Below are 12,043 nucleotides of genomic sequence, written 5' to 3'. Positions count from 1 at the left end.
ATAAATATTTGCTCTAATGTGATGTAGAAACAATGGCATATGGATAGACTGTATAAATATTTACTATAATTTAAAAATGTTTTTACTAAGCATTTCTTGCAACATTAAATCTCCTCCTTTCCCTTTCTAAAGTGTAGTATTTGTCACTTAGTAATCCCTTTGCTCCTCTACAAAGAAAAACAATGAGTGCAACACATTTTTTCAAGGAGGCTTCACCTGGAAAATAGCCAAGATATTTTCTTTTAGGAATGGAATTACTCCATTAGGGATGTTACCTAAGAAATATTATTTTAAAAATAGAATACATAAAAAGCAATATGGCAGAACCACTTAGGTATTTTCTAGTGGTTGAGAATTGATTTGAAAGTGAATAGGAAAAATTTTAAATAATTGTCTAAAAGGAGCCACTGAATGAATTTTCTAAGCTCAAAATTTTGACTCTACTATGTGATAAATGTTTATGATTCCTTCTCAATGATGTGCTTCTCCCCTAAAAATCAAGCTATAAAAAGGCATTTTGTAAGCATTTAAGTTGTTCAATAAATATTTATCCAATAAGAGATATTTTATGGAGAAAAATCACCAGACTTAGAGCCTCCCCACTTCTCTTTAACTAAAAAAGAAAAACACTTGAAAACAAGGATGTGTATAGATACATATTCCCTCACTCAAAAAAAAAAAAAATTATGTCCAAATATAAAATGAATCTTTTAAAAAAAGCTTCCTTAGAAATTTCTGATTTCAAATCCCACCTGTTTCTGCCCTTACCTTCCATCCCACTCCCCACTCTTATTTCCAGTACTTTTTCCCTTAAATTGGGGTATATCTGCTTTATAACGGTGTGCTAGTTCTGCTATATAAAGAAGTGAATTAGCCATATGTATACATATGTCCCTTCCCTCTTAGACCGCCCTCCTCCCCAATTCCCCCACTCTAGGTCACCGTAGATCACCGAGCTAAGCTCCTTGCACTATATACCAGGTTCCCACTAGCTATCTATTTTACACATGGTAGTGTATGTATGTCAAACCCAATCTTCAATTCATCCCACCATCCCCTTCCCCAACCCCCATGTCCACCTGACTGGTCTCTCTGTCTGCCTCTCTATTCCTGCCCTGCAAATAGGTTCATCAGTACCGTTTTTCTAGATTTCACATATATGCCTTAATGTACAACATTTGTTTTTCTCTTTCTGACTTACTTCACTCTGTATAACAGACTCTAGGTTCATCCACTATCCAGTGGTTCTTGAGGCAGAGTTTGCTTTTCACCACCCACCTCCAAGACAGCAGCAAAATGAGCAAGTAACCTCTTCAAAGATGCCTGGAGTTCTTCCTGAATCAGCCCAGGAAAGGTGATGGATATAAACTAGCTCTGCATTGCAGGGACCCATGAACCACCCCCACCCCCAACTGGCATTGGGGCATAATTTCAAGAGGGCATGGGCTTCTGTATGTAAAACTCTTATTAGAAATCTTCACCAGCTGTGACTGGCAATGGGTAATTTTTGTTGTTGTTTAGTGAAAAAGAAATTATTACAGCGGACTGCATGCAGGAAAAGCTTTATTAAGTCATCGAACTATTATAATTTTTTTTAAACAGGGATGTAGAATACTCAAACATTTTTAAATGACCTACGAAACAACTGGCATATATTTAGTAAGCAAGATCCACTTTAACAATTCTCTCTGCTCCCACCCTCAATGCTCAACTATAGGACATTCATTTATTTATCATGTTTAGTATTTCTGTCTCACAGCCATCTGTCATACCTTTTGCTGCAAAAACGTGTTTTTTAACAATTAAATACACAATGGGGAGATATGGTTAGACATTTACAGGACTTGAAATGTTTAAGAATAATACACAATAATAGGATTACAAGAAGGGCAGTGGTATCTTTCAATTCATTTTGCTATTTCCAGTCTCTTTTTCAAACATTAATCTCTAAAGTCCGTCCAAGTCCCATCCTTGAAATGCATCTTGTTCCTTTTTTCCTCTCCTCCTCCAATGTCCATTATTTTAACAATTCGAGTTCTCTCACCTGGGAAAAAGGAAAGTTATTAACTCACAAGGGACATTTATTGACATCTAATTGTTACAACCCAAACCACAGCACAACAGTCAGTCGTGTACAGGTGACACAGCACAATGGGGTCGGTGCATGTTTTCGGCACGCTAAAGGAGAGGAGGGCCGCGGTCTTTAAGGCTCAGGGTTCACATGACGACGCACTTGCCCAGCAGCTTCTCGGCGGTCTTGGGGATCTGGGATTTCTTCTGCGGAGGCTGGGCGCCGGCGGGGGCTGCGGCCGCGGCGGGCTTCTTCTCGAAATTTATCAGCAACTGGAACAGCTCCTGGACGTTGATATTCATCTTGGCCGAGGTCTCCAGGAAGGCGCAATTCCACTCGCACGCATAGGCAGCACCTTCCTTCTCACTCACCTCCCGACGGCTCTCATCGCACTTGTTGCCCACCAGGATGACGGGGCACTTTTGCGGGTTGTTACCTTTGAGTTGACGGATCAGCTCATAGAGCGGCTTCAGCTCCTCCAGGGTTTGCTTCCTGGTGATAGAATAAACCAGGATGAAGGCATGACCCCTGGCAATGGCAAGGCGCTGCAGGCCACGGTAGCGGCGGCCACCGGTGGTGTCGGTGATGTGCAGCGCACCCGCCTTGTGGCTGCAGCCTAGCGCCTGGCGGTAGGTATCTTCGATGGTCGGCAGGTACGCCTCACGGAAGTTGCCGCGCACCCACCTTTGCACCAGCGCGCTCTTGCCCACGCCGGCCGAGCCGAGCACCACCACGCGGAAATCTCTGCTCCTTCTCTGGGGCAGGCAGGTGCGGATGACGATCACGGTCGGCAGAGGCCGCAGCCGCTTCATCAGCCGTTCCTTGAGGCCGAAGCAGGAGTTGCCCATGGTCAGGTATTAGCTGAGAGGTGCGTGCACCGCTTCTCTGGCACTTGGCCAGCAGTGAGGGATGCCTACGGAGGAGAGAAGAGAGGATGTGTGAGGGGTGGGAGTCTAACTCGGAATGATGTCTTGTCGCAGCGCCTGCCTGGCCCGCTGCTCCCTGGGGACATGGGATGGGGGGGCGGGGGGTGGTGTCTGTCTCGTCTCGTTCGCTAACCCCACCCTCCTCCCTCCTCCCACTTCCCTCCTCCCTCCTCCATTCTCTGCGGTGAGCTGTCTCTCTGCCCACCCCAGGAACCCACCAAAGGCAATGCGGGTGGGGAGGAGGGCAGGAGTGCCCCGAGCCTCTTCTTCCAATGATACCTGTTTGTTACTTTCGCGGTGGCTACGCACCTATTTTTATTTTATCATGCCACACTACAGAATGCTGCAATAATGGACAGCTTGCCAACCCTTAAAACATGCACATCCGAGCGATGTTAGCAAACATTTTCACCCTAAATAAGCCCTTGCTGTCTTCTCTCCTGCAGTATTAAAAATTATGCGTATCTCTGACAAGGATCGATCACTGCGGGCAAGGGTAGGTTGCCGCAGACATCGCGATCCAGGGTGTGGTCACGGGGGGCAGTGAGGAGGGGTGGTTGGCGCCCAGGAAGCCCACAGGGACCAGGATTCGTAACGCTCACAGAGACCCCTAACCTGCAGCAATTGTCCCCAGGTACCCGCTTCCCTGATAACGTGCCCATTGCTTTCCGCCCCGCGATAATACAGGCTGGTTCGCTCGCTACACCTTGCATTTGAGTGCCCGAAAAAAGGCGAACGATAGCTTTTACCTCTTTCCGAGGCGGGAACCTCGCGGCAAATTCTCTCCTTGCCCAGGTGGCTTCGGCCGCGGCCGCAGTGGCGGCAAGGAATTGCGCAACCAAGCTCCCAGCCGCAGCCGGCAACCAGTACGCTCGGAGGCTCCGGGCGAAATGCTCCAACCAACAGTGGGACTGAGATTGGTTAGCTAGAGCCAGGGGGCGCAGACTGGGAGACTCCACTTGCACTGCTCACGGAGGGGGGATTGGGTTGTGAGGGGCTGACCGAGTCAGACGCGCCCCCGGCAGTCTCCCCGGCGTCCCCCACACAGGTACCCACAGCCCGGGCAGGGGCGGGGGTGGGAGGTGGCCCTGTGTTCACAAGTGCCCGCCCATTGAGTGGGGTCGGCTTACGGGGCTGCCGATGTAGGCATTTCTCACCTACTGCGATCTAAACCACTTCTTCGCTTTTTGCCCCCTGCGGGGTAGCCTTTCCCAACCCTCGCCACCTTCTCTTCCCTGCAGGAAGGCCAGTTAGCACCCTTCTCATTACTGGTGACAGACACCTCACCGCATCTCATCCACTTCACTCCAATAAACATTTGTCCAGTACAAAACCCAGTTTCTGTCTTTGCTAAGAAGACCAACCGACACTTCTGTTATAAGAGACTTTGGAACCTGCCTCTTGGTAGGATTTCCTGTGGTGTAGACATGTTCTGTGTTTAGAGGTTGAGGGGTATCCTCTACACCCAACAACATTAAGCAATGATCATATCCATCACCACTATGTGTACAATACTTCTCATTTAGTCACCGTCACAAAAACCTCGTAGGAAAATCCAGACTGGAAATGTGGGCGGCCTCCTAGGAGTAGAGAGCGACCCCTGGCTGACAGCCAGTAAGAAAGCATGAGCCGCAGAGCTAACAACTGGATTTTTCCAACAACCTGAATGATCTTGAAAGCAGATTCTTCTCTAGAAACTGCACGTAAGATCAGACCATCAACACTTTGATTTTAGCCTTATTAAGCAGAGAATCCAGTTGAGCTCATCCAGACTTCCGATTTGAGAGAGTTCTAGATTTTGCAGTTGGGTGTCCTATTAAGCCACAACATCTATGGTAGTTTTTTACACAGCAAAATAAAACTAATTCAGCAGGTAAAATTACTTGTTCAAGTTTAAAGGGCTCATAAATGATGGACCTAGGCCCAAACCTGGAGAAGGCAATGGCACCTCACTCCAGTACTCTTGCATGGAAAATCCCATGGATGGAGGAGCCTGGTAGGCTGCAGTCCATGGGGTAGCTAAGAGTTGGACACGACTGAGCATCTTCACTTTCACTTTTCACTTTCACGCATTGGAGAAGGAAATGGCAACCCACTCCAGTATTTTTGCCTGGAGAATCCCAGGGACGAGGGAGCCTGGTGGGCTGCCATCTATGGGGTCGCACAGAGTCGGACACGACTGAAGTGACTTAGCAGCAGCAGCAGCAGGCCCAAACCTAGTACTCCTAACGTCAACTCTTGTTCTTTTTCTGATTTTATCCTCCTGTGTCATTAAGCTGATACAGTATATTTTACTCATTAGTGAAAACATTTTTATAATTTCTCTTTCTTACCCAAAGACTCATGCATGTTAGGCAGAGATCAAGAACACATGCTTTAGAGGCAGAAAACTAGCTTTAGAATGTTAATGGGTTTTTTTCCCTTATCCTTCTTTGGAATACATGTTAATACTGGAAAAAAAGTTACGACCAACCTATACAGCATATTAAAAAGCAGAGACATTACTTTGCCAACAAAGGTCCATCTAGTCAAAGCTATTGTTTTTCCAGTAGTCATGTATGGATATGAGAATTGGACTAGAAAGAGTGCTGAGAGCTGAAGAATTGATGCTTTTGAACTGTGATGTTGGAGAAGACTCTTGAGAGTCCCTTGGACTGCAAGGAGATCCAACCAGTCCATCCTAAAGGAGATCAGTCCTGGGTGTTCACTGGAAGGACTGATGTTGAAGCTGAAACTCCAATACTTTGGCTACCTGATGCAAAGAGCTGACTCATTTGAAAAGACTGATGCTGGGAAAGATTGAACGTGGAAGGAGAAGGGACGACAGAGGATGAGATGGTTGGATGGCATCATCGATTCAATGGATGGGAGTTTGGGTAAACTTGGGGAGTTGGTGATAGACAGGGAGGTCTGGCATGCTGCAGTCCACAGGGTCGCAAAGAGTCAGACATGACTGAGCAACTGAAATGATAATATGCCTTTGAGCTGTGCAATCCTGGAGGAATTACTTTTCTGTAGAGGGGAACTGATACCTATGAGAAAGAATTGTGGGGAGGATTCAAGGAGCTGCTCCCTGATGCACTAGTTAGAAGGCATTTAGAATACAATAGGTAATTCATAAAAGACAGCTATTGGCCTTCACATAATAATATAGAAATCTGTATACACATAATCGTGTAGTCTTTGAGCATTTTTGGAAGTGCCAATGACCTTTTTATTTAAACCAAATAAGAGCAGATTTCCACCAGGAAAACATAGCAGGCTTGGGGAAAATAAATTGAGGATAGAAGAACTTGGGGCAGGGAAGAAGAGCAGTGAGAATTCTGAGCAAGAATGAAATCTTTGCACATTCCTCCTAAACCACAAATAACACTCTGTCTATTGAAACTAGGGCACCTAAAATGTCACTTCATGGCAAATAGAAGGAAAAACAGTGGAAGCAGTAACAGATTTTATTTTCTTGAGCTGCAGATGGTAATGCAGCCATGAAATTAAAAGACGCTTGCTCCTTGGAAGAAAAGCTATGACAAACCTAGATAGTGTATTAAAAAGCAGAGGCATCACTTTGCTGACAAAGGTCCACATAGTCAAACTATGTTTTTTTCCAGTAGTCATGTATGGATATGAGAATTGGACCATAAAGAAGGCTGAGCACCTAAGAATCGATGCTTTCAGATTGTGGTGCTGAAGAAGACTCTTTAGAGTCCCGTGCATGGCAAGGAGATCAAACCAGTCAATCCTAAAGGAAATCAACCCTGAATATTCATTGAAAGGACTGATGCTGAAGCTGAAGCTCCAATGTTTTGGCCACCTGATACAAAGAGACAATTCACTGGAAAAGACCCTGATGCAGGGAAAGATTGAGGGCAGGAGGAGAAGGGAGTGACAGAGGATGAGATGGTTGGATGGCATCACTGACTCAATGGACATGAATTGCAGCAAACTCAGGGAGATAGCGAAGGACAGGGAAGCCTGACGTGCTGCAGTCTGTGGGGTTGCAAAGTTGGACATGACCTAGTGACTGAACAACAACAAAAAGTCTTTAGGAATGAGAAAGACTAGAAAAGAGGGCCCTGAAACTGAAACTGACGGGCATCGGTTTACCCCAGAGCAGACACCTTGGCACTTGACAGGCTGTCCTCTCTATTTGGGGGTAGTTCTGATTATTAGTGAAGTTTTCATAGTTACCTGTCACTCCAGCCACTGATTCCGGTTTCATCTTATGGCGTCTGGAAATGCATTGATCAGTCTGCTCCCTTGGATGCCCTTACAGCCTTTCAGCTATTTGAAGACAATTATGTCTAATCACTAAGTCATTTATAATGCTGGAAGTGGCCTGAGGACCATCAAGTCAAACCCTTCATTTTGGTGATGAGGAAACTGAACCTCAGGGGCCATGCTCTGACCTAAGACCAAGCTTACTCTTCTCTCCTGTAGCCTTGCCTTTTGTTTGAAAACAATGGTTCCTTGGGGTGTATGGATGTCTTTTGTTCCACTGCTTTTTAGTTTTTTTCCCATCGTTATAATGCATATTTGTTTCTTTACAGTAAACAAACTAAGAATACACGTTTCAAATACACAAAAAAACGGGGTCCTGATATATGGAAGATGAATGAAGATGCCTTTGGAGGAAAGACATTTAAAACAAAGAAAAAACAAAAAAGAAGGGGAAGTGAAAAATAGGAGGAGGAAGAAGACATAGGAGGAGGAGGAAGAGGAGGAGGAAGAAGAGAAAGGAGGAGGAAAGCAAGAGGGTGTGGAAATACATATGCCAAAGTAAAGCCTTTAAATGCCAGAGAGATCAAATTATGAGGTTATACATAGAAATCACAAGAAATGATAAAAATACAAAACCATAGCTCCTCCATCCAAACCAGGTCTTGCACTTCAAAAGTCAATATAAAATATTTCACTTTAAGATGAGCCCTAGCCCAGGGATCCAGCATTGCAGTAGGCCAGAGAGTCAAAGGAATGGGTTCCCTGAGAAATAAAACTATATACTACTATACAGTAGTTATAAATGAACAGGGGTTTTCATTAGTTATCCATACAGATGTCCAAGGCACATGAAAAGATGCTTAATATTGCTAATTTATAGAGAAATGCAAATCAAAACTATAATGAGATGACACCTCACACTAGTCAGGATCAGTTCAGTTCAGTTCAGTCGCTCAATTGTGTCCGACTCTTTGTGACCCCATGAATCGCAGCACGCCAGGCCTCCCTGTCCATCACAAACTCCTGGAGTTCACTGAGACTCACGTCCATTGAGTCAGTGATGCCATCCAGCCATCTCATCCTCTGTCGTCCCCGTCTCCTCCTGCCCCCAATCCCTCCCAGAAACAGAGTCTTTTCCAATGAGTCCACTCTTCTCATGAGGTGGCCAAAGGACTGGAGTTTCAGCTTTAGCATCATTCCTTCCAAAGAAATCCCAGGGCTGATCTCTTTCAGAATGGACTGGTTGGATCTCCTTGCAGTCCAAGGGACTCTCAAGAGTCTTCTCCAACACCACAGTTCAAAAGCATCAATTCTTCGGCACTCAGCTTTCTTCACAGTCCAACTCTCACATCCGTACATGACCACAGGAAAAACCATAGCCTTGACTAGACGGACCTTTGTTGGCAAAGTGATGTCTCTGCTTTTGAATATGCTATCTAGGTTGGTCATAACTTTCCTTCCAAGGAGTAAGCGTCTTTTAATTTCATGGCTGCAATCACCATCTGCAGTGATTTTGGAGCCCCAAAAAATAAAGTCTGACACTGTTTCCCCATCTATTTCCCATGAAGTGATGGTCTCAGATGCCATGATCTTCATTTTCTGAATGTTGAGCTTTAAGCCAACTTTTTCACTCTCCACTTTCACTTTCATCAAGAGGCTTTTTAGTTCCTCTTCACTTTCTGCCATAAGGGTGGTGTCATCTGCATATTTGAGGTTATCAAAAAGTCTACAAACAACAAATGCTGGAGAGGATATGGAGAAAAGGGAACCCTTTTGCACTGTCAGTGGGAATGTAAACTTGTATGGCAGCTATGGAAAACAGTATGGAGCCTCCTTAAGAAGCTAAAAATAGAGCTATCATATAATACAGCAATCCAACTCTTGGGATTATAGAATATAGAAAGTCAATCAGTTACATCTGACTCTTTGAGACCCTATGGACTATACAGTCCATGGAACTCTCCATACTGGAGTGGGTAACCTTTCCCTTCTCCAGGGCATCCTTCCAACCCAGGGATCAAACCCAGGTCTCCCGCATTGCAGGCAGATTCTTTACCAGCTGAGCTACAAGGAAAACCCAAGTATACTAGAGTGGGTAGCCTGTCCCTTCTCCAGTGTATCTTCCTGATCCGGGAATCAAACTGGGGTCTCCTACATTGCAGGTGGATTCTTCACCAACTGAGCTATCAGGGAAGCATGCTTGGGATTATATCTGGAGAAAAACAAAATTTGAAAGGATACATGCACCCCAGTGTTCATTGCAATGCTATTTATAATAGCCAAGACATGGAAGCAACCTAAATGTCCACTGACAGATGAACAGATAAAGAAGATGTGGTATATGTATATAATTGACTACCAAACCATAAAAAAGAATGAAATACTGCCATTTGTAGCAACATGGATTATCATACTAAGTTAAGTAGTCAGGCAGAGAAAGACAAATATCAATATAATATTGCTTATATTCAGAATCTTTTTTTTAATGATACAAATGAACTTATTTACAAAACAGAAACAGACACAAAGACTTAGAGAATGAACTTATGGTTAGCAGGGGAGAAAGCGGGAAGGATATGTTGGGAGTTTGGAATTGACAGTGTACACACTGATATATTTAAAACAGGCAACCAACAAGGACCTGCTGTATAGCACAGGGAACTCTGTTCAACACTCTGTAATAACCTAAATAGGAAAAGAATTTGAAAAAGAACAGATACATGAACTTCCTGATTTTCAAGCTGGTTTTAGAAAAGGCAGAGGAACCAGAGATCAAATTGCCAACATCTGCTGGGTCATGGAAAAAGGAAGAGAGTTCCAGAAAAACATCTATTTCTGCTTTCTTGACTATGTCAAAGCCTTTGACTGTGTGGACCACAATAAACTGTGGAAAATTCTTCAAGAGATGGGAATACCAGACCACCTGACCTGCCTCTTGAGAAACCTATACGCAGGTCAGGAAGCAACAGTTAGAACTGGACATGGAACAACAGGCTGGTTCCAAATAGGAAAAGGAGTACGTCAAGGCTGTATATTGTCACCCTGCTACCCTGCTTATTTAACTTATATGCAGAGGACATCATGAGAAACGCTGAGCTGGAAGAAGCACAAGCTGGAATCAAGATTGCCGGGAGAAATATCAATAACCTCAGATATGCAGATGACACCACTCTTATGGCAGAAAGTGAAGAGGAACTCAAAAGCCTCTTGATGAAAGTGAAAGTGGAGAGTGAAAAAATTGGCTTAAAGCTCAACGTTCAGAAAACGAAGATCATGGCATCTGGTCCCACTTCATGGGCAATAGATGGGGAAACAGTGGAAACAGTGTCAGACTTTATTTTTGGGGGGGTTCCAAAATCACTTCAGATAATGATTGCAGCCATGAAATTAAAAGACACTTACTCTTTGGAAGGAAAGTTATGACCAACCTAGATAGCATATTGAAAAGCAGAGACATTACTTTGCCAACAAAGGTCCGTCTAGTCAAGGCTATGGTTTTTCCAGTGGTCATGTATGGATGTGAGAGTTGGACTGTGAAGAAGGCTGAGCGCCGAAGAACTGATGCTTTTGAACTGTGGTGTTGGAGAAGACTCTTGAGAGTCCATTGGACTGCAAGGAGATCCAACCAGTCTATCGTAAAGCAGATCAGTCTTGGTGTTCATTGGAAGGACTGATGCTGAGGCTGAAACTCTAATACTTTGGCCACCTCATGTGAAGAGCTGACTCACTGGAAAAGACCCTGATGCTGGGAGGGATTGGGGGCAGAAGGAGAAGGGGACAACAGAGAATGAGATGGCTTGATGGCATCACCGACTCGATGCACATGAGTTTGAATGAGCTCCGGGAGTTTGTGATGGACAGGGAGGCCTGGCATGCAGTGATTCATGGGGTCACAAAGAGTCGGATACGACTGAGCAACTGAACTGAACTGAACTGAGTCACTTTGCTATACACCTAAAACTAACACAACATTGGTTGTTAATCAACTGAATTCTGATATAAAATAATTTTTTTAAAAAGTTCAGCAAATAAAACACATAAAAAGGATTTAAATGGAAATTATGGAACTGAAAAATACAATAATAGAAATTTTTAAACTTTCTGAATGGGCTTAATATTATAATGGAGATGACATTGGATAGAATCAGTGAACTTGAGGATAAAGAAATAAAATTTACTCAATATAAACAATAGAGATAAAATAGACTGGAAAAAAAACGAGAAGAGTCTCTAGGGTCTGTGGTGCAGTAACCAAAATCCCAACATTTGTATCAGAGCCCCAGAAGGAGAGAAGAAACAGTCTAAATGAGTATGGCAAGAAATTATGCCTGAGAATCTCCCAAATTTGTTGAAAGACACAAACTTACAGTTCCAAGAAGCTGAACAAACCCCACCAAGAGAATTCCAAGGGAATCAATGCTAAGACACATAATTGAATTCTGGAAACAAATTCTTGAAAGTAGACAGAAAGAAGGAATATATTACCTGTCAGAGGAACATTAATTCAGATGATGGCAGATATCTCATTTGAAACCACAGATACCAAAGGAAATGGCATGGCATTTTTCAAGTGCTGAAAGTCTTTTCAAAGAACTGTCAACTACAAATTCTATATCCAGCAAAATAGACCTTCAAGAACAAACACCATGTCCAGATGAAGAAAAGCAAAGAGGATTTTTGCTAACAAACCTACCCTCAAAGAGTGACTGAAGGAAGTTTCTTGATGAAGGTGAAAGAGCAGAGTGAAAAAGAGACTCTTGATGAAGATGAAAGAGGAGAATAAAAAAGCTGGCTTAAAATTCAACATTCAAAAAACTACAATCATGGC

At 43.8% G+C, this 12,043-nt stretch overlaps 1 protein-coding gene across 1 annotated transcript; it reads right to left on the bottom strand.

Annotated features, from left to right (window-relative positions):
• Window positions 1-1,588: 1,588 nt before the first annotated feature.
• Window positions 1,589-2,942, bottom strand: DIRAS3 (DIRAS family GTPase 3). Its single transcript, XM_055586926.1, has one exon. It carries the CDS (start codon window positions 2,917-2,919, stop codon window positions 2,218-2,220), a length of 702 nt encoding a protein of 233 aa, XP_055442901.1. The 5' UTR covers window positions 2,920-2,942; the 3' UTR covers window positions 1,589-2,217.
• Window positions 2,943-12,043: the final 9,101 nt, after the last annotated feature.

The sequence above is a fragment of the Bubalus kerabau genome, chromosome 6 (assembly GCF_029407905.1).
Source record: "Bubalus kerabau isolate K-KA32 ecotype Philippines breed swamp buffalo chromosome 6, PCC_UOA_SB_1v2, whole genome shotgun sequence".
NCBI classification, from domain to species: domain Eukaryota; kingdom Metazoa; phylum Chordata; class Mammalia; order Artiodactyla; family Bovidae; genus Bubalus; species Bubalus kerabau.
This window is presented reverse-complemented; position numbering and strand designations above follow the sequence as displayed.